Source organism: Schistocerca americana, chromosome 2, assembly GCF_021461395.2.
Source record: "Schistocerca americana isolate TAMUIC-IGC-003095 chromosome 2, iqSchAmer2.1, whole genome shotgun sequence".
Classification (NCBI taxonomy): domain Eukaryota; kingdom Metazoa; phylum Arthropoda; class Insecta; order Orthoptera; family Acrididae; genus Schistocerca; species Schistocerca americana.
Genome location: NC_060120.1, coordinates 256,152,119 through 256,178,367, shown reverse-complemented (window position 1 = coordinate 256,178,367; position 26,249 = coordinate 256,152,119). Strand labels below are relative to the sequence as shown.

Below are 26,249 nucleotides of genomic sequence, written 5' to 3'. Positions count from 1 at the left end.
GACACACAGTAACTCCAGAGGCCGAAGGCAGATTTGTGAATTGTATGACACGCGCATTATCTAGTTGCGTAAGGTGTCGAAAGAGATAAACACACCGACAGACCGGGGCTCAAAGCGTTCGCCGTGTTTGTACTCGTCACGACACAATTAGCGCTCTAGCGCCGGCGAGATTTCGGGATCCGCTTATCAGTACAAGGCGGCAGAGCGATATTCACCCTTAAAACTGCGACACTGCACACTACGACCGACATTGTCAGCTGCAGCGGGCTCCGTGAGTGTCCAGGGACAGCCACGGAGAAGCAGGAGCCAGGCAGAGGTCATTCAGGTATGGTAGCGCCCGAGAGGAGGAGTCCGTGTGCGCTTGTCGGGGAAAAAGGGAGTCATAGGAGTGGACGAACTACGAATGTGTGAACGTAGCGAAACGCGGGAAGACCTGCAAAAGATCGAGGCTAGGTGCAGTTGACTGTCAACATAAACCAACTTAACGTAATACTCCTAAATAGGCAGCAAGACCCAGTACCGTAGTTTACGGACTATAAGAAGCTAGGGTCAATAAAACGCACCTTAATTTTTAACCAGTTTTTTTTTAAATCAGACCAAAAAAAATTTTTTTTATAAAACCAAACTTACCTGTAAAATTCCTGAAAATCGTCATCTGAACTTCTTCTATATCCTCTTCCTTTTCCTCATCGCTGTTGTCTTCATATATAAGATGGTCTTCACTGCCGTGTAGAGAGTTACTTACGCCGCTCTTCATGAAAAGATTTAATAATAATGTCTTCTCTCACTCTAGACCACGAGTGTTTTATCCATTGACTCACTTGTTTCATTGTAGGTCGTTTTAAAGCTCCCTTCTGCGTAACTTCATGTTGGGTTTCATTCACTATCCATTTCTTTCATTTCTGTCTGATATACACTCCAAATGGTTTATTTATCGACACATCAAGAGGTTGCAATTGTGAAGTAAGTTCTCGCGGGATAACACAAGCTCTATAATTCTCTGTCTCAGTTTCTCTCTGACAGAATTTTTCAAATAAATACTAAACTGATCTTGCACAAGAAGAGAACTCTTCTTCAATAATGCGCCTTTTCTTTTCTCCTACACTCTATTAATCCATAATGTCATGCCAGCCTCGTCCTTCCAACCCGTGTCATGTGCGTGAACAACACCTGGCGGTATTTCAAAAGAATTGAGAATCATCATTGGATTTAGTACCGTTAGCACACCATGAAATGGTAACAAAAAAATATCTCTGAGCACTATGGGACTTAACATCTGAGGTCATCAGTCCCCTAGAACTTAGAACTACTTAAACCTAACTAACCTAAGGACATCACACACATCCATGCCCAAGGCAGGATTCGAACCTGCGACCGTAGCAGTCGCGCACAGTAATGCACATTTTGCACCTGTTATTCATGCTAGCTACCAAACTGTTGAGGATTGAGGATTCCTAGCGGAATACTGTCCCACTCCTCTCTCAAGGCGAATTTCAGCTCTTGCGCGGTTAAGGGAGGGGTGTTCACCGAAAAACATCCCAGGCATGCGTCTGGAGAGTATTCAGGCCTTCCATACTTTCAATATCGCCGCTTTCCAGTCTGTCTGACACATCAGTAGTCCTGTTTGAACAGACATTGTCGTCCATAAGTAGAAAAGCAGGGCCTACCTACTCTTAAAGAGTGTGACATGATCCGGAAGAATCTCCCTGTATTACCGCTGCCCTGTAATGGCACATCGCACAAAGATATGTAGCGGTAATTGGTCATTGTGCATAATGCCTGCCCACATGATAACGCCTAGGCCACACAGATGACGTTCGTAAGCATTTTGTGGCGTGTAACGTGTTCCTCACTCTCTCTCCACGGTAACTGGTGGCCAGAATTAGTTGCCACAGTGGAGCGGGGTTCCTTCGGAAAACATCGCTCTGGACCACTATAGTTGATCCCAAGCAACATGCTCCCTACACCAACGAACTTTTTCTCGACGATAGGGCGGCTGAAGTGGGATGCATTCTGAGGCTTCTGAGAATACAAGTCAGCCTTACTTAAACGACGAGAAATTGTTCTGGCAGAGATGCGTGTATAGGTAGTGGTTGCAAGGTCTGCAGCGGTCTGTCTAAGGGTGAGGTGTCTTTCCCTTTTCGCCACTGGGGGCTACGTATCGATCCCCTTGCAGAACGGTGGTCCGTCTACGATGAGCGGCATGCTTTCGAATAGCATTCCCACCTTCAGCGCCTTTCTCAGTCGCGAGATGACAGTTTTGGACACTCCCATTACTGTGGTCACACTAGTGACACTTTGACCGCATTCGAGCGGCCCAACTGTTTTTCGCGATCGTAAGCACTCAAATGATGTTGGGTTGGGTTGATTGAGGGAAGAGACCAAACTGCGAAGTCATCGATCTCATCGGATTAGGGAAGGACTGGGAAGGAAGTCGGCCGTGCCCTTTCAAAGGAACCATCCCGAGATCTGCCTGGAGTAGTTTAGGGAAATCACGGAAAACCTAAATCAGGATGACCAGACGTGGCATTGAACCGTCGTCCTCCCGAATGCGAGTTCCAGTGTGCTAACCACTGCGCCACCTCGTTCGGTCTCAAATGATGTCCTGAAGACATATTGCCGTACCCTACGGAATGTTGCACTAATCAATTCCATAACAACCTTCATCTGTACTGCCTGAACTGTTGAAAACATACAGAGCGATGGTGCACAGGGTTGGCTGCAGTTAACACTTCCCGCCCTCTGTATTTCCTTCTACTGTCATTGATTGGGTGTCCTGCAGCAACTGTCAGTTGTACCACACCAAGTGTTAGTTGTTCCTTAGCAATTGTCAAGCAATGTATAATTCCGAGAGCGTACTTTTCTAGAAGAGTCAACCGATACATTGCTCCCTCTCATGTATATCTCGCGAAAAGACTGTGAAGGTACAATTAATGGGATTAGAGTTAGCTCGCAGGGATACGAACAATCGTTATTCCCGTGCACTACTTGCACGGACACAAGCATATCCGATAGTGTTAGCAATCTAAAAATGCTGTTGGAGATCTGAGAGCTTTTGTCGGCTGCAGTCTCATCGTTGGCTGCTTACGTAGAGTTCTTGCGCCATGCTAGCAGTGGTAGTGGGACACGTATTGGCAGGTGCAGAGACACTTGAAGGGAGTCCAGTCGGTCATGTAAGGCTTTAAAGCCTTCTGAGGCAGCCAATGAAAAAATGGCGTGCACTATAGCTCGCGCACTGGGCCGCTGCGGCTGCCTGCTGACTCAGCGCTGCCATTTGTGGGCAGGCTGCTGTCTCGTGGAGAACGCGTGTGGCTCTCTACACTCTCCGTGCACTTCTGGAAGCAGGCAGGCCTTGCTTGCATCCTGAAACAAAATCGGCGATGACTTTTGACAGCTTCTACGACATGGGGGAATTTGCATTTCTAGAGGGACATACAATATGACTTCAATTTTATATTCAACTCTTTCTGGCACATTATTTTTGTAAAACATAGCATGCATTTACACTCGAGCGCCAAAGAAACCGGTATAGGCATGCGTATTCAAATACAGAGAAATGCAAACAGGCAGAATACGGCGCTGCGGTCGACAACGCCTAAATAAGACAACAAGTTCAAATGGCTCTGAGCACTATGGGACTTAACATCTGAGATCATCAGCCCCCTAGACTTAGAACTACATAAACCTAACTAACCTAAGGACATCACACACATCCATGCCCGAGGCCGGATTCGAACCTGCGACCGTAGCGGTCACGCGGTTCCAGACTGAAGCGCCTAGAATTCCACGGCCACACCGGCCGGCGGTACGTAGTATCCTCAGACACATAATCCTTAGCAGAAATAATATGACCTTGCAAAGCAACCATGCGACGCGTCGAATACCACGAAACGGCTGCCAAAATCATCACAGAACCTCCCGCCATACTGCACTCCTCAGACGCACCCTCGACCAGAAGTTGGAATCAGTGTAAAAAAAGGACGCATTCGACCAAATGACTTTCTCCTGTTGTTCCACAGTGCAGTTTTTATGGTTTCGGCACCACGTTTTCCTGTTACGGGCATTTGCATAACTGGTGAGTGGTTTTCGAATTCCAGCTCGGCGTGCAATTTCGTGCTGACAGGGATCGCGAGTGCGACATTCAGCTCTGCAATGAGGTTTTCAATTCTCGTGCCCTTATTCTTCTTCACAGTCTTCTTCATCAACCGTTTTTCACAGTCAATCAACACACATTTTCGTTTACGTTGTGACTTACCGTATAATGTCATTCCGCTTTCCCTGTATGGGGTATACATCTTCGATACGTTGCCTTTTGACACACAAAACACTTCAGCTCCATTGGTTTCGGAAGCACCCACCATATAAGCGCCAACAATTTGGCTCGGTAGAATGCACGTATCTCCGACGTAATGCGCTCACAACTACACGGAACACTGTTATGACCATGAATGAAACACTTGCAACGCATTGAGGACGCTGCGTAGATGCTGTTCGCGGTCATTTACAATAGTGCAACGATAAACTTGGCTAGCATCTGCATTTATGCTCAAGCATGTATTTCTAGCGGTGCTTACATAATTTTGTCCAATCCCTCTCTAAATAGTTCGTCAGGCAAGTTTACAAACTCAAATAAGAACAGCAACAGTGAGCCGAACTGCTGTTTGAGTTCGAAAATCAACTAACGAAATGTTTATAGCTTCTGAATATTTCTCCAGCACTAGCAAAAAAACGTTAGCGACAGAAACATGGCTCAATGGTCTTTTTCTTTTTTTGAGTCATCAGTCTTATGACTGGTTTGATGTCTTAACTGATGTCCTACCATCCCGTCCCTTTTTCTCGTCGGTGTTTCCTGTGTATTGCTTTCCTCACCAATTCTGCTGAGACCTCCTCAATCCTTACCTTATCAGTCACCAAATTCTCAGCATTCTTCTGTAGCTCCGTATCTCAGATACTTCGAGTCTCTTTTTTTCTGGTTTCCCCACAGTCCATGTTTCATTAGCAAACAAAGCTGTACTCCAGACGTACATTCACAGAAATTTCTTCCTTGAACTAAGATCTATGTCCGATGCTAGTAGACTTCTCTTGGCTAGGAACGCGGTTTCGCCAGTGCTAGTCTGCTTTTGATGTCCTCTTTGCTCCGTCCGTCATGGGTTATTTTGCTGTCTAGGTAGTTGAATTCCTTAACTTCATGACCATTAATCCTAATGTTAAGTTTCTCGCTGTTCTCGTTTTTGCTATTTCTCATTACTTTCGTCTTTCTTCGATTTAATCTCAATCGATATTCTGTACTCATTAGACTGATCATTCCATTCAGCATATCATTTCATTCTTCTCCACTTTCACTCAGCATAGCAATGTCATCAGCGATTCGTCCGCCCCAGTAGCTGAGTGGTCAGCGCGACAGAACGTCAATCCTAAGGGTTGCCGGCACGGTAGCTCAGCGTGTTCGGTCAGAGGTTTAGCTGCCCTCTGTAATAAAAAATATATATATAAAATAAACTGTGTTCACCGATCAACAACTAAATAAAATGAGTGTCTTAAGACATCCTCCCCGAGCAGATACAACGAACGATAGCGAACAAAATAAGATTTTTTTTTTAAAAAAAAGGGCCCGGGTTCGATTCTCGGCTGGGTCGGAGAATTTCTCCGCTTAAGGACCGGGTGCTGTGTTGCCCTAATCATCATCATTTCATCCCCATCGACGCGCAAGTCGCCGAAGTGGCGTCAAACCGAAAGACTTGCACCCGGCTAACGGTCTACCCGACGGGAGGCCCTAGTCACACGACATTTTTTTTTTATCAGCGAGTCATGTCATTGATACACTTTCACCATGAATTTTAATCCCACTGCTGAACCTTTCCTTCATTTGCATCATTGTTTCTTCGATATACAGATTGAACAGTAGGGGCGAAAGACTACATCCCTGTCTTACAGCCTATTTAATCAGCGCACTTCGTATTAGCTCTTCCACTCTTATTATTCTCCCTTGGTTGTTGTACGTATTGTATATTTCCGCTGTTTTCTTATTGCTTACCCCTATTTTTCTCAGAATTTCGAACAAATGGCTCTGAGCACTATGGGATTTAACAGCTATGGTCATCAGTCCCCTAGAACTTAGAACTACTTAAACCTAACTAACCTAAGGACATCACACAACACCCAGTCATCACGAGGCAGAGAAAATCCCTGACCCCGCCGGGAATCGAACCTGGGAACCCGGGCGCGGGAAGCAAGAACGCTACCGCACGACCACGAGCTGCGGACGAATTTCGAACATCTTGCACCATTTTACATTGTCGAACGCTTTTTCCAAGTTCGACAAATCCTGCCTTGATTTTTCTTTAGTCTACGATCATTAAATACTCGAATATCAGGGAATTTAGGCTTGTGCATTCGCATATTCCTTTAATCTTATTCTACTATACTACAGTATTCATCTACATCTGCCGGCCGTGGTGGCCGAGTGTTTCTAGGCGCTTCAGTCCGGAACCGCGTGACTGCTACGGTCGCAGGTTCGAATCCTCTCACGGGCTTGGATGTGTGTGATGTCCTTAGGTTAGTTAGGTTTAAGTAGTTCTAAGTTCTACGGGACTGGTGACCTCAGCTGTTAAGTCCCATAGTGCTCAGAGCCATTTGAACCATCTACATCTACGTGATTACACTGCTGTTCACAATAAAGTGCCTGGCAGAGGGTTCAATGAACCACTTTCAAGGTGTTCCTCTACCGTTCCACTCTCGTAGTAGAAAAATTTTTACAGAAGTAAATAAGGAAACAATTATTTCGTCAATAGCGTGTGGTTTGTCACAGTAAAGTGTTTCACTATTCTCAACTAACGTAACTATCCACACATGAGGCGTACTTTTCGTGTGATAGTTATGCTAATTTTCGTATTAATGGGACCGCTGACTGTGCGAACGCACGCGCAACTGACGTTACACCTTAAGAGCACTTTATTTATGCTCGAGTCAGAAACACATAAATACGCACTATCAGTCAAATCGGGAAACAACTTAGTAAACTCGTTAGCGACGCTCAGTGCATATCTTTCACACACTCAATTGGTTTTCTTGGCACTAGTTTCTACAGCCACTCCACTGGTCGAGCGGTATCGGAGTTGTTCGAACACGTACTAGAGAATTTTGTGCGACGTTACCATGCCTGCATGCAGGGTGGGAGCCACCACATTGAACAACTGTTGTGAATGTGTCACCTCGAACTAGTTGTTAGTACAAAAATGCGGTTCCACCAATTTTTATCATTGCCAGATGATCAATAGTAAAACTGAATTTATTTTTCTTCGTTTTCGCTTATAACTTTGAGCTAAATTGCCTCCAGGCAACGATTCCTCAACTCAAATTGACACATTTCCCCTTCTCTATCATTCTTGAGATTCTGTAATATGAACACAGAAACACCCTGTTACGAAGCTTGACTATATTTAACATTTCTTTATTCTTCTTCGAAAACTTGCATTGTTGTCCGTCTACAGCACTTCGTATGTTAGCTACGTTCGGTATATTTAATATGCCTTACACAATTCTAGTTTTCTAAGCTCTTATCAATAATAATGTAATACTGGACATGGCAGTTCATAAAATATTACAATAATTACATAAATATCCAATTTACTTAGGAAGAATTTGACATGACAATAACCAAATAAAAAACAAAAATAAACGTATTACTTTTGCAGCTATGTGCAATTCTTTTGATGTACTTCAAATTGTAGCTACCTCAGTATGTCTTCGGTTTACACCTACACCGGGCTGAAAAATCTTGTGTAATCATATTAGTATTTCCCACAAATATTATCTCCTAACAGACCATGTGTATTCTAGTATCTCTGGTAAGTGTGTGGCTTGGTAGATGTCCAGCCAGCACAGCTCCGTACGGGTTTCATATACACTGAAGAGCCAAAGAAACTGGTAGGCCTGCCTAATATCGTATACGGCCCCGCGAGCACGCAGCAGTGCCGCAACACGACGTGGCGTGGACTCGACTAATGTCTGAAGTAGTGCTGGAGGGAACCGACACCACGAATCCTGCAAGGCTGTCCATAAATCATTAGAGTACGAGGGGATGGAGATCTCTTCTGAACAGCACATTGCAGGGCATACTAGATATACAAAATAATGTTCATGTTTGGGGAGTTTGGTGGCCAACGGAAGTGTTTAAACTCAGAAGAGTGGTCCTGGAGACACTCTTTAGCAATTCTGGACGTATAGGGTGCCGCATTGTCCCGCTGGAATTGCCCACGTGCATCGGAGTGCACAAAGCACATGAATGGATGCAGGTGATCATACAGTATGCTTACATAAGCGTCGCCTGTCAGAGTCGTATCTACACGTATCAGGGGTCCCATATTCAACAGCACACGCCCCACACCATTACAGAGCCTCTAGCAGCTTGAACAGTCCCCTGCTGACATACAGGGTCCACGGATTCATGAGGTTGTCTCTATACCCATACATGTCCATCCTCTCAATACAATCTGAAATGAGACTCGTCCGACCAGGCAACATGTTTCCATGCATCAGCAGCCCAATGTCGGTGTTGACGGGTCCAAGCGAGGCGTAAAGCTTTGTATCGTGCAGTCATCAAGGGTACACGAGTAGGCCTTTGGCTCCGAAAGCGCATTACGATGATGTTTCACTGCGTGGTTCGCACGCTGACACTTGTTTTTGGCCCAACTTTGAAATCTGCAGCAATTTGTGGAAGGGTTGTTCTTCTGTCACGTTGAACGATTCTCTTCAGCCGTCGTTGATCCCGTTCTTGCAAGATCTTTTTCCGGCCACAGCGATGTCGGAGATTTGACGTTTTATCGGATTTCTGATATGCAGGATCACTCGTGAAATGGTCGTACGGGAGAATCCCCTCTTCGTCGCTACCCCGGAGATGCTGTGTCGGCCGGCCGGAGTGGCCGTGCGGTTCTGGGCGCTACAGTCTGGAGCCGAGCGACCACTACGGTCGCAGGTTCGAATCCTGCCTCGGGCATGGATGTGTGTGATGTCCTTAGGTTAGTTAGGTTTAATTAGTTCTAAGTTCTAGGCGATTGATGACCTCAGAAGTTAAGTCGCATAGTGCTCAGAGCCATTTGAACCATTTTGGATGCTGTGTCCCATCACTCGTGCGTCGACAATAACACCACGTTCAAACCTGCCAATGTAGCAGCAGTAACCGATCTAACAACTTCTAACAACTGCTCCGGACACTTGTCTTAGCTGGCCAGAGTGGCCGAGCGGTTCTTGGCGCTGCAGTCTGGAACCACGCGACCGCTACGGTCGCAGGTTCGAATCCTGCCTCGGGCATGGATGTGTGTGGTGTCCTTAGGTTAGTTAGGTTTAAGTAGTTCTAAGTTCTAGGGGACTTACGACCTCAGCAGTTGAGTCCCATAGTGCTCAGAGCCATTTGAACCATTTTGAACACTTGTCTTATATAGACATTGCCTACCGCAGTGCCGTATTCTGCCTGTTTACATATTTCTTTATTTGAATATGCATGCCTATAACAGTTTCTTTGGCGCTTAGGTGTATTAACTACTTGAAACTACTTACCTAAGTGACATTTAGCGCTGTAATTACAATTCACTGTTAGTTTATGGTGCGATTCGGTATAATATCGAAACATCACACTACGCTGCAGATAAGCGACCCATTACGTTACTAGTTAGTGATGTATTCATATTAAACTAAATTACAGTTACATACGATAAGCCCGCCCGACTAACCGCGCTGTCTAACGCACTGCTTTCCGAGCTGGAAGGCGTGGCAATCACCGGCCCGAATCCGCCCGGCGGATTAGTGTCGAGGTCCGGTGTGCCGACCAGTCTGTGGATGGTTTTTAAGGCGGTTTTCCACCTACCTCGGCGAATGCGGGCTGGTTCCTCTAATTCCGTCCCAGTTACATTATGTCGGCGATTGCTGCGAAAACACTGTCTCCACGTACGCGTACACCATAATTACTCTACCACACAAACGAACCGCGCAGTAAACCTGCGTTCGGTGTGGGGCGGCGGTGGGGTGGGTGGAGTGCTGTAGCCTGTTGTGGGCTTGTGAAGCACTGAGGGCTGCGGCGGGTCGAAGCCTCTCCGTCGTTTCTAGGTCTCCGGTTTAATACGCACAACACACAGTAAACAAATCACAGTTACGTCCGACAGTATTGTGCACATAGTACATACAGTTGACGCACTTCAGCGTTTCTACTGAAGCATTTATTCGTGGTCATTCTCACTTGTGCATCGCGACAGAAACTCACTCACCATCGGCGCTACTGAGATGTGGTCAAATCCCACACCCTTCATTGGCGTGTTCAATGCGATTCACCCCTTCTCTCCTGTTAAGACCTGCCAGACCCGCAACTCCGTCTCTATTATTAATGTCTATCCTGAACTTATTTAGTTCATTTCTAGGTATGTTATTTGGTACAAGATTTAGTAACACAGAGATATCGGTGCTTCTAATTAACAGCTTTCCGCCCTAAAGGAGCTTATTCATCCCAGCTCGTCGTTGGAGAGGGCATACGAAAACAACATCAGGCGGTCGTAAACCGCCACATTCACACGACGCGCCGGCCGCTATGGCCAAGCGGTTCTAGGCGCTTCACTCCGGAACCGCGCTACTGCTGCGGCCGCAGTTTCGAATCATGCCTCTGGCATGGCTATGTGTGATATTCTTAGGTTAGTTAGGTTTAAGTAGTTCTAAGTGTAGGGGACTGATGACCTCAGATGTTAAGTCCCATAGTGCTTAGAGCCATTTGAACCATTTCGCACGACGCTGATGGCCTCTTTCCTCCTTTGTCTCTGCATTGGAACTATGGTCCGGATTCTGTTATAAACTGAACTGTATCTCCACTGGGGTAGTCTTTCTCTGTTGCTTGGAAGAAGACTGTGTAATTGGCGTGTTGTATTCCCACTGTCCCAATCCCGGTGCCATTTGTCAAACGTCCAGTTTCGAACATCTGTCTTTATTGTGGAGTCTGTCATTTAATGTACTTTATCTGACTTATTTCGCAGTAACCAGTACGTTACGACAATATATCTTCTATCATTCTCAGGAGATACCTCTCCTGCACACCTCTTAGTATGACTGTGACGTAGCAGATGGAGTTGGGGATCCCAAAAGATTGCTGCTTGACTGTAGCCTTCATTGCTCAGATAAATCACATATCAATCCTGACACGGAGATAGGAAATCGTGTTGCCACAGGTTGCCCATACCTTGTCTCAATCATCAACAGGTTAAAGCTATAATACACTTACAGTATAAATGATTTACCGCAGTACTATTGTTGAAAATATATGACAGTTCATTGACGTAATGTGACAGATAACATTTAAACCACATGTTCATAACCGCAACACAGGAGGCTTTACATATCATACAGTGTAATAAACTATTCCGGTATATTGCGATGGGACTGAGATAAGACCTTTTCTTATCGCTTGGTGCCGCTTATCGTGTGTGCTATAGACAGAATGAAAATCGCGTTAGATCCTCCTGAGCCTCAGAATCCTGCGTAAACCGTTAATCGCTGCAATCACGAGAGGTTCATAGTAAACCGTACTATTGCAATGTCACTGTTGGCAAACAACTTACTAACAGCACCAGCCATTCTCATTCTCGAGAAGGAAATTAAATATCTTCGACAGAACAACACGCCTGCAGCGCTCACATCACTTCTGACATACATGTTGCTTCAAGTACGATCAGTTTCCTCGAGCGAATCCTCAGCCCATAAAGGCTTCACATTTGATATCGATTGTTACGTGAAACCAAGAAGATATGACAAGCAAGGGAGGAGAATATTTGATTTACTAAGGAGCTATTTCTGGCAGGCGGCAACGGCCTTGCCGCAGTGGATACACCGGTTCCCATGAGATCAGCGAAGTTAAGCGCTGTCGGTCGTGGGTGACCATCCGCCGCCATGTGCTGTTGCCGTTTTTCGGGGTGCACTCAGCCTCGTGATGCCAACTGAAGAGCTACTCGACCGAATAGTAGCGGCTCCGGTCAAAAAAACATCATAACGACCGGGAGAGCGGTGACTGAGGATGACACGGCGGTCGGATGGTCCCGATGGGCCACTTGTGGCTTCTTTATTTGTCGCAGCGTAATCTCTCTTCGCTGCGGAGGTCGCTAAATCATGTCTGTGCAGTAGCGTCTGACTCGAGGATAAGTCGCTTCGAATTCGAATGGTGGAAGAAATTTCCACATGTGTAGTCTCCACACATAATTTAATTGGTTTCTTTTAAGCAATGAATATTTTCTTCCTAAGTGAAGAATTACCATAGAATATTATCCCGTAGTACATCAGTGAATGAAAATATTGCAAAAAATATTAAATTGTTGATTTCTATGCCCCCGACGTTGTTAATATCCTTGATACACAAGTAGAGGAACGTAAACGTTTTAGCAGGTCTACTACTTTTTTTCAATGTAAGTTTTCATCGATATGCACACCCTAGAAATTAGAACTTTCTACCTAGTTTATTATAACCCTATATCATAAGTTCAAAAAATGGCTCTGAGCACTATGGGACTTAACATCTTAGGTCATCAGTCCCCTAGAACTTAGAACTACTTAAACCTAACTAACCTAAGGACATCACACAACACCCAGCCATCACGAGGCAGAGAAAATCCCTGACCCCGCCGGGAATCGAACCCGGGAACCCGGGCGTGGGAAGCGAGAACGCTACCGCACGACCACGAGATGCGGGCGATATCATAAGGCTAAAGTATTAAGAATAACAAACAATAACTGTTGTAGGCCTATTTTTTGGAGATCGTCAGTTACATTTCACATTTCACAGAGTGAATAAAGAAAACCCACTGACTATGGCACAAAGTTGATGAAACCTATTTGGATCGATGTGAAAAAACAGAATTTACATAACAGGAACCTAATATCCACTAATTAAAATACCTTAATTCATCCCGTCATTGAAGCTCTCTTTTTGCTATATGGGTCAAATACCCTCTTCTGCCACTGTAATAAATTCATATTAAAACCAATGTCTTAGTATGACATCATTAATGTCCAAAAGACTGTATTTAACCTGTGTAACTTGTATAACTGTGACTGGGGAAGAAAGACGCCGGAAAACAAAGAAGACAACATGTCTTTTTGTCCTTGTTTGCTTCCTAATATATTTTTATGGAAACATGGTTCTGCCTTGAGCAAACACAATTTTTTCTTGATTAACACCCAAACATGTTTCAGTGACACAATGCGTGTTAGGAAGAACAGTTTACATAACCTGTAGTGGCATGAAAAAAATCTTCAACAGAAAACCACTTCTATCACTTAGAATGGAAAATTTTACAATTTGTGAAGAAACAGCCGGCCGGTGTGGCCGAGCGGTTCTAGGCGCTACAGTCTGGAACCGCGCGACCGCTACGGTCGCAGGTTCGAATCCTGCCTCGGGCATGGATGTGTGTGATGTCCTTAGGTTAGTTAGGTCTAATTAGTTCTAAGTTCTAGGCGACTGATGACCTCAGAAGTTAAGTCGCATAGTGCTCAGAGCCATTTGAACCATTTGAACTAAATGAGAAGCAGCATATTTTTTCCCTGTGGGTTTCGCTTCTTTTATTTATGAGGCAACTTCAGTGGCGATTTCCAGTGTCGCTAGTAGATGAGTGTGTGTGGTGATCGAGAAAATACACCTCCAGGACCTATGTTTACTGAGCGTTACTGTTGCTTCTAGCGTTGTATGCTTCCAACCGTATACGTTTCCGCCAGCAATTGTTATACACCGTGAACAATTTTGCAGAACATCAAGATGTTTGCAGTTTAATATTAAGAGAAATCACATTTCCATAATTATAAACTACGAGGGACGTTCAGTAAGTAATGCAATACATTTTTTCTTGGCTAGTTTCATTGGAAAATGTGAAACATCTTTCGGGACATCGTGGAATATTTCCGCTTGGTAACGGTACTGTACGTTACCTTCAAAAAGTCATCTGTAATGGAGGTGCGTTCCAAGCAGAGAGCCGATACTGAGTTTCTTTCGGCCGAAAAACAGAGCACCGCCGATATTCGTAGGCGCTTGGAGAATGTCTAGGGAGACCTGGCAGTGAACAAAAGCACGATGGCTCGTTGTGCGAGGCGTCTATCATTCTTTTTTTTTTTTTTTTTTTTTTTTACTTCTTTAAAGTCAGTACCGCCATTAGACTGTTGTATATTTACAGTGTTACATTCACACTTTCACAATCATGATTTCGGCTTCAAAGTGCCATTATCAAGTTTTTTAATTGTTATACATTGGCTAAGATGGCATACTGTCGTATTAAAACATACTATTAGGCACATTGTATTTTAATACGACAGTATGCCATCTTACGCAATGTACAACAATTAAAAAACTTGATAATGGCACTTTGAAGCCGAAATCATGATTGTGAAAGTGTGAATATAACACTGTAAATAAACAACAGTCTAATGGCGGTACTGACTTTAAAGAAATATATTATGACTGTGGCCCCGCATTATGAAAAATTATTTAGCGTCCATCATTATCGCAACAAGGCCGCGCAAACCAATAGAATCTCCCACTTACCGGCCGGCAGCACACGTCTGTGAATACTGCTATGCTAGAACGTCCGGACACTCTCATTCGAGGTGACCGACGGCTCACAGTCAACAACCTCGCTGCTCAACTGGACGTCTCTGTTCGTAGTACTGATACACTCATCCACCAGTTGAAGCACTCGAAGGTGCGTGCCCTCTGAGTTCCCCGCCGTCTAACAGAAGACCATAAAGAGCAACGAAGGAACATCTGTGCTAATTACATGCTCGTTATCAGACGAAGCGACACAATTTTTTGTCGAGCATCGTCACAGGCGATGCAAGATGGGTTCATCACTTCGAATCAGAAACAAAACGGCAATCCATGGAGTAGCACCACACCACCTCTCCTCCTAAGGAAAAGTTCAAAGTCCCACCCACAACCGTTAAAGTCAAGGCGACGGTCTTCTGAGACTCTGAAGGGATTATTCTGCTTGATGTCCTCTCTCGCGGTGCAACGATCAACTCTGAAGACTGAGTGAGGTAGCACAGCAGTTTGCACACTGGACTCACATTGGGAGGTCGACGGTTCAAACCTGTGTCTGGCCATCCTGATTTAGGTTCTCCGTGATTTCCCTAAATCACTTCAGGCAAATGCCAGGATGGTTCCTTTGAAAGGGCACGGCCGACTTCTTTCCCCACCCTTCCCAAACACGATTGGATTGAGGACCTCGCTGTTTGGTCCCCTCCCCCGAATCAACCAATTCTAAAAAGGATTGTGCTGCCCTCAGAAAATGGAAGAAGCAACTCCAGCGTGTTCGCCGCCACAGAAGTGGAAACGAACTTCTCCTTCTCCATGACAACATAAGGCATCACGTAAATGGTTCAAATGGCTCTGAGCACTATGGGATGTAACTTCTGAGGTCATCAGTCCCCTAGAACTTAGAACTACTTAAACCTAACTAACCTAAGGACATCACACACATCCATGCCCGAGGCAGGATTCGAACCTGCGACCGTAGCGGTCGTGCGGTTCCAGACTGAAGCGCCTAAGAACCGCTCGGCCACTCCGGCCGGCCATCACGTAAATCTGCACATCAGATAGGAGCTCAAGGAACTTCATTGGACTGTCCTTCCACATTCATCCTACAGCCTATATCTCGCACCTTCCAAATTCCAATCATTTGACCGAATGAAGGATGCACTCAGCGGGAAACAATACCTGGTTGATGGTAAAGTTATTGATGCAGCAAGACATGGTCTCCGAAGTTGGCCATGCGAGCATACCGGCCTTCCCTGTGGGGAGACTATTTTGAAAAATATTATTTTGTTGCGAAAAGATTTGGGAATAATATGATGTATTGGAATCCTGAATAAAACCACTCTTTTTTCAGAATAAAATGGATTGCTTTACTTACTGAATGGCCCTCTTACACTGAAAGTATCATGTCCAAAATTATCTTTAAAAGTGAAAGTATCTAACCCAAAATTGTTTCCTTTTTAATTAGTGGAAGTAGCAAAGATAAAATTGTTCCAAAATAATTATTCAACAAACCTGCATCTCACTGCGTCTGTGAACTTGTTTCGTGCACTCCTCCATTTTGCCAGTAATGAAACATGTATTTGACTCAGCAATCAAGATTAAGAAAATAATGCCGTTTGTGCAATGGCATTAACATGGTACTGAAAAATTAACTTTTGGCCCTGATGTTTACGTAATGAAATTATATCTTGACTCGAATAATGCCAGTTGTGCAATTGCATAAAATTAGTTATTTGAAATAACTTTGCTCTGATAACTTTAGTTATCGATTTCAAACTATGAACCACACATATATATTTCATAGAGGCCTCATTTTCTTTACGTTCTTTCACTTTGCTACTCATTTTCATATTCAGTACAAGCAAAGGATGTTGATTATGATTCAGGTTGTTAGATTTAAACACAATGTTGATCTTTCTCTCTCTCTCTCCCTCTCTCTCTCTCTCTCTCTCTCCCTCCCCCTCTATATATATATATTGTTAAAAATTTAAGTCATATACGAAAGCTAACATTTCCAAAGTTTTTGTGGCACGAATCACTCTTACAAAAAATTTTACAAAACGCTTACTGCGTCAAAACTTGGACGTACAAATCCTAACTCTGACCATTATCTAACAAAGCCATTTTGAAATCATTTTATAGCTTCTCCCATTAACGTGCTGAAATTTGCTCAGCGTACAACCTGAAAACTGCAAAGGGCGAATCCTACCTTAAAGCTGTCACCACACGTCTGCTTCCTCCGGGCACCTAGCTGCGACCACCCAGTTTTTCAAAAATGGTTCAAATGGCTCTGAGCACTATGGGACTCAACTGCTGTGGTCATAAGTCCCCTAGAACTTAGAACTACTTAAACCTAACTAACCTAAGGACATCACACAACACCCAGCCATCACGAGGCAGAGAAAATCCCTGACCCCGCCGGGAATCGAACCCGGGAACCCGGGCGTGGGAAGCGAGAACGCTACCGCACGACCACGAGATGCGGGCCCCAGTTTTTCACTGCGTGCGCTCGGCACTCTTAACCATCAAAGAACCTCCTACTCAAAGATATTATACTCATTCCACCTTGCGGTTAGCAACTATCGACTTTATTTTCTGGATCTACCCTGATCAGACCTTAGCATATACCTTTCAAAATTAATAATAAGTGCGGTATTTTTACAAGTACGAAATTGGATGAGCTGTATTTCTTCAAGGATTGAAGATAGTTCATTTTTTGCAAAATTAGCTAATAACTTTAGCGAAAATGTCGTTTACTATTTTCTGTCGCATATTGCTCTGTTTGCTGGACAATAAGGTATGATCTGCAAACAGGACTAATTTTGCTTCCTTATCAAATAACGATCGAACCCTGTGGATGTGTCAGTGTTCCTCCAAGTCGCTGTAGCCTCCACTCTACCGCCTGCAGGTGGGAGCGCAGCGCGCTGAGAGGGCGCCATGGGGCTGAAGGTGCCCGAGCCAGACGTGGGCGCCGGTGACGCGCGGCGTCGGTCCAGCGCGACGCAGCGCCTCCAGGAGGCGGGCGCGCTGCTGGACGGGCTGATCGCCGCCATCGGCTCCAGGGGCCGCTTCCAGACGCGTTTCAACCTCATCTTCAACCTGTGCTTCCTGGTGCTGGCCGCCATGCCGCCGCTCAACTACATGATCGCCATGAGCGTGCCCGACCACTGGTGCCACGTGCCCGGCCGCGAGCTCACCAACTACTCGCTCGACGAGTGGAAGGCGCTCACCATACCCAGGTCAGTGACGCTCAATAAAATAGGTGCAGGAATAAAAACCATTACTAACAAGGGAACCTTCCCATCGCACCCCCCTCAGATTTAGTTATAAGTTGGCACAGTGGATAGGCCTTGAAAAACTGAACACAGATCAATCGAGAAAACAGGAAGGAATTGTGTGGAACTATGAAAAAATAAGCAAAATATACAAACTGAGTAGTCCATGCGCAAGATAGGCAACATCAAGGATAGTCTGAGCTCAGGAGCGCCGTGGTCCCGTGGTTAGCGTGAGCAGCTCTGGAACAAGAGGTCCTTGGTTCAAGTCTTCCCTCGAGTGAAAAGTTTACTTTCTTTAGTTTTGCAAAGTTATGATCTGTCCGTTCGTTCATTGACGTCTCTGTTCACTGTGATAAGTTAAGTGTCTGTGTTTTGCGACCGCACCGCAAAACCGTGCGATTAGTAGACGAAAGGACGTGCCTCTCCAATGGGAACCGAAAACATTTGATCGCGAGGTCATAGGTCAACCGATTCCTCCACACGAAAACACGTCTGATATATTCTATACGACACTGGTGACGGTACGTGCGTCACATGACAGGAATATGTTGTCGACCCACCCAACTCGTACACTTGGCGAATGGGTAAAAAGATTCTTCTACGTTGCGCGATTTAGGTTTTCTTGTGGATGTGATAATCACTCCCAAAAAAGTGATGAAAACATAAGAGTTTGTCACATAAACTTGCAACAAATGAATGAAACAGTTTCACAGTCGCACACTTTTCCCTGTGCTCTGTCAAAGCATATGTTTTTAACGTTTTTAACTTTTTCCGTTTAGGTGTAGCGTCCCCATACTACGACGCAGTTACCTCGCATCGGACGGACAGATAATAATTGTCTGAAAATAAAAAATTAAACTTTTCACTCGAGGGAAAACTTGAATCAAGGACCTCTCGTTCCGCAGCTGCTCACGCTAACCACGGGACCACGGCGCTCCTGAGCTCGCCCTCTCCTTGATGTTGCCTATCTTGCGCATGGACTACTCAGTTTGTATATTTTGCTTATTTTTTTCATAGTTCCACACATCTTCTTCCTGTTTTCTCGATTGATCTGTGTTCAGTCTTTCAAAGCCTATCCACTGTGCCAACTTGTAGCTAAATATGAGGGCGGGGGGGGGGGGGGGGGGGGGTTGCGATGGGGAGGTTCCCTTGTAAGTACGTGCGGTCTAACGCACGGCTTTCCGGGCGGGAAGGAGCGCCTGGTCCCCGGCACGAATCCGCCCGGCGGACTTGGGTCGAGGTCCGGTGAGCCGGCCAGTATGTGGATGGCTTTTAGGCGGTTTTTCCACCCGCCTCGGCGAATGTGGGCTGGTTCCCCCTATTCCGCCTCAGCTACACTATGTCGGCGATTGCTGCGCAAGCAAGTTCTCCAAGTACGCGTGCACCACGCCAACATAGGGGTTACACTCCTCTGTTGTGAGACGTCCCCGGGGGGGATCCACCGGGGGCCGAACCGCAAAATAACCCTGGGCTCAGTGCGGGGCGGCGGAGGAGTGAAGTGGACTGCGGTAGTCGTCGTGGGGTTGTGGACCACTGCGGCTGCGGCGGTGACGGAGCCTCTCCGTCGTTTCTAGCCCCCCAGTTAACATACACTCCTGGAAATGGAAAAAAGAACACATTGACACCGGTGTGTCAGACCCACCATACTTGCTCCGGACACTGCGAGAGGGCTGTACAAGCAATGATCACACGCACGGCATAGCGGACACACCAGGAACCGCGGTGTTGGCCGTCGAATGGCGCTACCTGCGCAGCATTTGTGCACCGCCGCCGTCAGTGTCAGCCAGTTTGCCGTGGCATACGAAGCTCCATCGCAGTCTTTAACACTGGTGGCATGCCGCGACAGCGTGGACGTGAACCGTATGTGCAGTTGACGGACTTTGAGCGAGGGCGTATAGTGGGCATGCGGGAGGCCGGGTGGACGTACCGCCGAATTGCTCAACACGTGGGGCGTGAGGTCTCCACAGTACATCGATGTTGTCGCCAGTGGTCGGCGGAAGGTGCACGTGCCCGTCGACCTGGGACCGGACCGCAGCGACGCACGGATGCACGCCAAGACCGTAGGATCCTACGCAGTGCCGTAGGGGACCGCACCGCCACTTCCCAGCAAATTAGGGACACTGTTGCTCCTGGGGTATCGGCGAGGACCATTCGCAACCGTCTCCATGAAGCTGGGCTACGGTCCCGCACACCGTTAGGCCGTCTTCCGCTCACGCCCCAACATCGTGCAGCCCGCCTCCAGTGGTGTCGCGACAGGCGTGAATGGAGGGACGAATGGAGACGTGTCGTCTTCAGCGATGAGAGTCGCTTCTGCCTTGGTGCCAATGATGGTCGTATGCGTGTTTGGCGCCGTGCAGGTGAGCGCCACAATCAGGACTGCATACGACCGAGGCACACAGGGCCAACACCCGGCATCATGGTGTGGGGAGCGATCTCCTACACTGGCCGTACACCACTGGTGATCGTCGAGGGGACACTGAATAGTGCACGGTACATCCAAACCGTCATCGAACCCATCGTTCTACCATTGCTAGACCGGCAAGGCAACTTGCTGTTCCAACAGGACAATGCACGTCCGCATGTATCCCGTGCCACCCAACGTGCTCTAGAAGGTGTAAGTCAACTACCCTGGCCAGCAAGATCTCCGGATCTGTCCCCCATTGAGCATGTTTGGGACTGGATGAAGCGTCGTCTCACGCGGTCTGCACGTCCAGCACGAACGCTGCTTCCACAGGACTACATCCAGCATCTCTACGATCGTCTCCATGGGAGAATAGCAGCCTGCATTGCTGCGAAAGGTGGATATACACTGTACTAGTGTCGACATTGTGCATGTTCTGTTGCCTGTGTCTATGTGCCTGTGGTTCTGTCAGTGTGATCATGTGATGTATCTGACCCCAGGAATGTGTCAATAGAGTTTCCCCTTCCTGGGACAATGAATTCACGGTGTTCTTATTTCAATTTCCAGGAGTGTACAAAACAATACAAGTACATACGCGTATATTTCTAATTTTGCCTCAATGAATACAACCTGTTAGGTAAAATATTATTGTTTAAGAGTGACGGCTGATACTATAACATTTTCTTTCCATGTGCCCCGACATCAGTACTAATATAGCTACACTGAAACTTGACAAGAGGCAACAAAGTTATGGAGAATGTGTTTCTGTAAGTAAAGAATAGTATTCCGTTACTCGATGGAGCCTGAATAGAAACGTGTTTTCCATCCAAAGCTCCTATAGTCAGAAAAATGCAACATTTCAGAAAAACCCTTAGCGATGTTCTTCCACATTCCTTCTGTTGTAGTACGCATCAATGCGTCCATCATATAACCTGCATTATCTTGTGGGTTTCTGGTACAGTTATCTCAACCATACTATCCCCCACGCGATTACTAAATGAAATAGTTTTAGCGCATCTTCAGTAGGCAAATATCTGAAAAAGGTGGGTAGAGGGATATAAAAACAAATGTAGTCTTTGCTGTAAGTAATCAGTATCGCGCGAATCAGAAGAAAACACACAAGACTATACAACAGAAGCCAATAATGATGAATGTTGATTTCATATACTCAATTAACAATAAATTGTCCAACTGTGTGTTAATTTTATTATATACTAACAAACCTCAAGCCAACAGCGAGCTGTTCTCTTGGTGCGAAGGCTTTTCCCCCGTATGTCTACCACTTCTTCAGATGAACTTCCAATTTGTTCACTAGAAAGATGAATAATTTTCGGACATTTGTAAACATTCGTAAAACTTTGCTCTACGTCCATCAATTCACGGTATAGAGTTGCTCATTTTTCCAGGCCTGATGAACCAACTTCCGATTTTCACTCGTTTTTCCTCTTCTGCATCCAAAATCACAGCAAGTAGTATGACACCATCGAGAACTCCACCACTCCAGCCGCTCAACTGGTCTTCCCACTAGGACTGTTGATACTTGTTAAAATATCTGGAATCCGATATATCGATAGTTAACAGCACTCTACACAACGAAGAAATTGATATATCGAAGGAAGAAGTACCGACGTACTGACCTATAAAAATATTAGCTCCAACATGCAAATGTAATGCCGGTTTTAGAGCTATATTTTTATGTATTGATTTATTACTAGTTATTCTGTACATCAAGCCTATCCTCCTTCAGCAAGAATTGAAAGGAAAACGATGCACGCTCTTGCTTGGTGATAACCGCTTAACAATGGCAACTGTTTGTAAGTGGCACAATAAAAGGACTCCCGCGTTCGGTTTCGTCACCTGTTGGATAAGTCTGGAACACTTCATGTCGACTTCCCTATTTTTATTTCATTTCTGCTAACGCCATCGACTCGGCAGTTGTAGTGTCGAAATTGCGTGGTGGAGTTAAACGTTGTAGTTTCTGGGTGCCCCGTCAGATACTGCTTACAGTGCCGGCCGCACTCGCGACGCTTAGCGGCGCGTCTTAATCAAGTTGTGCATTCCTAGGAATATTTTATAATGTACTAATATATTTTTATCTTTAACGTGAGCACTGTTGCTCTAAACCATTTCATAACTATTTACTCTATGTAATGTAAAAATTTTTTGCTTCTGATGAAGGCTGCCTTTAGAGCAGTTGAAACATAGGTAAAGTTGAAAATTTTTACCTGTGCAACCGAAGAGCTGTATTTTCAAGTAATATTATAAATTTCGTCTACGGTTGCTGCACTATCGGCCATGTTCAAAATTGTATATATTGATATTTTATCAACAGCTCTGTCAAGGCAGTAGCAGTCACGGCAGCAAGGCAGACTCGCAAAGTCAGTTGAAGCAAATCAGCATATTTATTTGCTAAGCAAAACTATCGTGTTCTGTGTTGATATACGTTATTCAGTAGACGAGTTTTCCGGACAGCCGGAAATAGGGAAGTTAGATAGGGTATTGGCAAACCAGGTCCCCGTTCATGTCGGATCAGCCCGCGTTTGCACAGGGCAAGGCGCAGAACAGGGCAAAGAATAATCCGCGAGTAGAACCAAACAAACATAGCATTTCAGCTCATGCTAGTATGACAAAGAAAATATACACGCAAAAACCAAAACGCAAACACAAGTTAGTTGAAAATGAGACAACTAATGAAGAAACACCAACATAACAGCCAACTGAAAATATACAGCAAGATATAACTGTGTTAGATACTGACCAAAATGGAGAGCAACACCCAAATGTTACAGACTCCATTCATGAGGACTATCAACACACATATAACATAGTTATTCAAGGTAGTGAAGAACAGGGCTACACTACCCAAATGAAACTGAAGAAAAAAGCCATTTAACAGACATTGAGCCTGACAACGAAGAGACAATCTCAAAAAATTATACTGATCGTGAGCATGCAGTTCGCGTTTAAAATCTAGAAAAAGATGAAACAACAAAGACATTTTACACAAAATTAAAAAAAGGAACTCTGGCACAAGAAAGTCGAAATGGTAGTGTAATTCTCATTAGTAAAAGCCTAAATATTGAGGAACTAATTGTCAAAAAACGAAAGGCAAATTGCCGACGAGAAGTGAAAGTTGAAGCAATGAGACCCTATTAGTTTCCTAGACAACAACAGCAAAGAAATTTCGGGAATTTTGTTCCAAGTTTGAGTGTAGTCGTAACAAAGGTTGACTTTGATGTTACAATTAATGGCGTTGAAGCAGTTCTCAAGAAACTAGACCTCAATTTTGTCACGGTAGTTAGAATGAAATCCAAAGAAACGGGAAAGAAAATTGCAAAAATGCGCGTGATAACGCGTGATCAACATATAGTAGATTATCTTATAAAAAATCATTTGAAGATGTTTTGCAAAGTACATATAGTAGAAACATCAGAGCTTCCTCCTCCACAGCCAGTACAATGTGTAAAATGTTATAGCTTCGAACATTCTACTAAAAACTGCACAAAGCCACCAAAATGCGGTAAATGTGCAAGTCAACATTTTACAAGTAGCCGCACAGCTAAAAACGTAAAATCAAAATGTCAGACATGCGGAGAAGACCACCTAGCAACCGATGTTAGATATCCCAAGAGACCAAAAGAGGCCAAAGTACACTGCATTAATACACCAGTTACAAAGGAAGCTGACATTGACGAAAAACATGTTCAAGTAGATGATCTGCTTAGAGCAGTTATTACAGCTCTGATCAATATACTACCTGATAGGAAGAAAAAAATAGAAACAGCCACTGAAAATGTAGCGAAGAAATTTTTCATCAGGAAAATTGCTATTACACAGAGCTTAAACTCCATGCATTTCCCCATAAACAATCTTGAGGACCGATTACGTACAATACAAGAACCACTACAGTTGGCACCAAAGCAATGGCCACCTTTAGAAAAGAATAGTCCACAGAGAAATATGCAAGTAGAAGAAACGCCTTCTCCAAAAGCTGACAGTACTTAAAACAAATACCGTAACGAATAGAAACCAGCCCTAATTTTGAAGATAGCATACAAAAATGGATCCTCGAGAAAATAATGTAAAATGTAATTGCTAGAGAAACTATTATTGCCTTTCTCAATGCAAACGGTATACGATCGAAAATTAATTTAATAGAACATCTAATAGGCTCAGAAAACGTCAGTGTGATTGGTATTTCACAGACAAAGGCATCTGAGTATCCAATAAAGATCAAGGATTTTATATGCCATAGATATGATACTAATACCAGTGGAAGGAATGTTAGTGGAGGAGTAGCAATATTACATAGCAAAAACTTTCCAGCATTTAGGATTGATTTGCAAGAAAATTTGCAAAATGTACAACCTGTGGTGTTGAAGACACAAACAAGAACTAAGAAATTCATGTTTTTTAACAATAATATATGTCCCTCCAAAGGACAGATTACCTACAGAATTTTTTGAATATATGACAAGTCTGGGTCCTTTCATTATTATGGGTGATCTAAATGCAAGATCAAATACTTTTGGAGATTCTGGAACGAATACAAATGGCAGAATACTAGAGTCTATCCTTACAAATTTTAATATTTGACGAGTCGACAGTGAAGAGCCTACTCTTATAAACCACAGAGGTACATTAACACCCGACCATATTTTATACAGTAACAATACGTATCGACATTTCACTGCTCACTGGATAAGCAAAAGTATTGTTAGTGATCATCTACCACTATTAGTAAGAACTACAATGTACCATTCTATCAAAAGCCAACAAAGTGCAAAAGTAATATACGATTTAAAATACATGGATCAAGAAAAATATCAAACATTGCTTGATGAAAATATACCAGAAGTGATTGATATAACAACAACTGAAGAATTAAACCAATATAACGATGCCATTGTAGCAGCTATAAAACAAGCGAAATATGAAAGTGCCACAGTAAAAAGAATAAAAGAGAATCTAGAAAGGATACCCGAAAATATTTTGGAAACTATAAAACAAAAACGTAGGATAAATCGACAGTTAAAAAGATTTCAATCTGAAGAATTGAGAATAGTATGGAACAGGTTGAATATGCTTGTTAAAAGACAATTAGCAGATTTTCACTCACAAAGATGGGCAAAAACGTGTGTATTATTAGGTCACAATCAATCAAACAAGTTCTGGAAGACTTTTTAACGTATTACAGGAGATAAAATAAACTTTGATGCTCCACTACAATATAATGGGAATATAATAACAGATAGTCAAGAAAAAGCACAAATTTTAGAGAAGTTTTAATAGAAACTCATAAAATACCTAAGGATCCACTTTTTAATAACACACACAAACAAAAAGTCGAAGAAGAAATTCCAATCAATTAACATCCCCAGAGGTTTTAAACGAGGAATAGTCAGCACTGATTCAAGAAATTACAGAAGAGGAAATAGATAAAGCAATATATAATGGCAAAAACACCTCACCTGGAATGGATGCAATTAGCAGACTACATCTTAGAGCAGCACCAAGGGAGAAAATAATTAGAACTTTACACTGTCTGTACAACAATGTTTTAAAATTAAAACAGATACCGAAACAATGGAAAACAGCGTTAGTAATTATGATACCAAAACCTGGAAAACCATTAAATATTCCAACATCCTATCACCCTATAACACTATTATAAACTACTGGAAAATCTTTTGAGTCCATATTAAACAGACGATTACATAAATTTGCAGAAGACCAAAGGCTTATACCTGACATACAAGCAGGTTTTAGACAGTAACATTCAACTATAGATCCGATTATTAGAATATATATTAGTATTACCAAGGCCTTAAATATCACAGATTGTGGATCAGCCTTATATCTGGATATAGAAAGAGCTTTTGATAAGGTATGGCGACCAGGATTATATTACAAGCTTATAACAAACGAAAGTGACCTTCTCGCACGTTTTTATGTAGGACTAGTAGTTTACAGGAAGTGAACTAGAGAAAATGGAAATCTCGCTCGTTGTTTTTGAAGACGTTGT

General features: G+C 44.1%; 1 protein-coding gene across 1 annotated transcript in view; it reads left to right on the top strand.

Annotated features, from left to right (window-relative positions):
* Positions 1–26,249, top strand: part of LOC124595471 (carcinine transporter) — a 115,365-nt gene that overhangs the window by 37,357 nt on the left and 51,759 nt on the right. The window contains exon 2 of the mRNA XM_047134227.1: positions 17,457–17,787. Within this exon, the coding sequence (XP_046990183.1) occupies positions 17,486–17,787 (302 nt within the window). The 5' untranslated portion in view covers positions 17,457–17,485. The remainder of the gene's footprint in view (positions 1–17,456; positions 17,788–26,249) is intronic.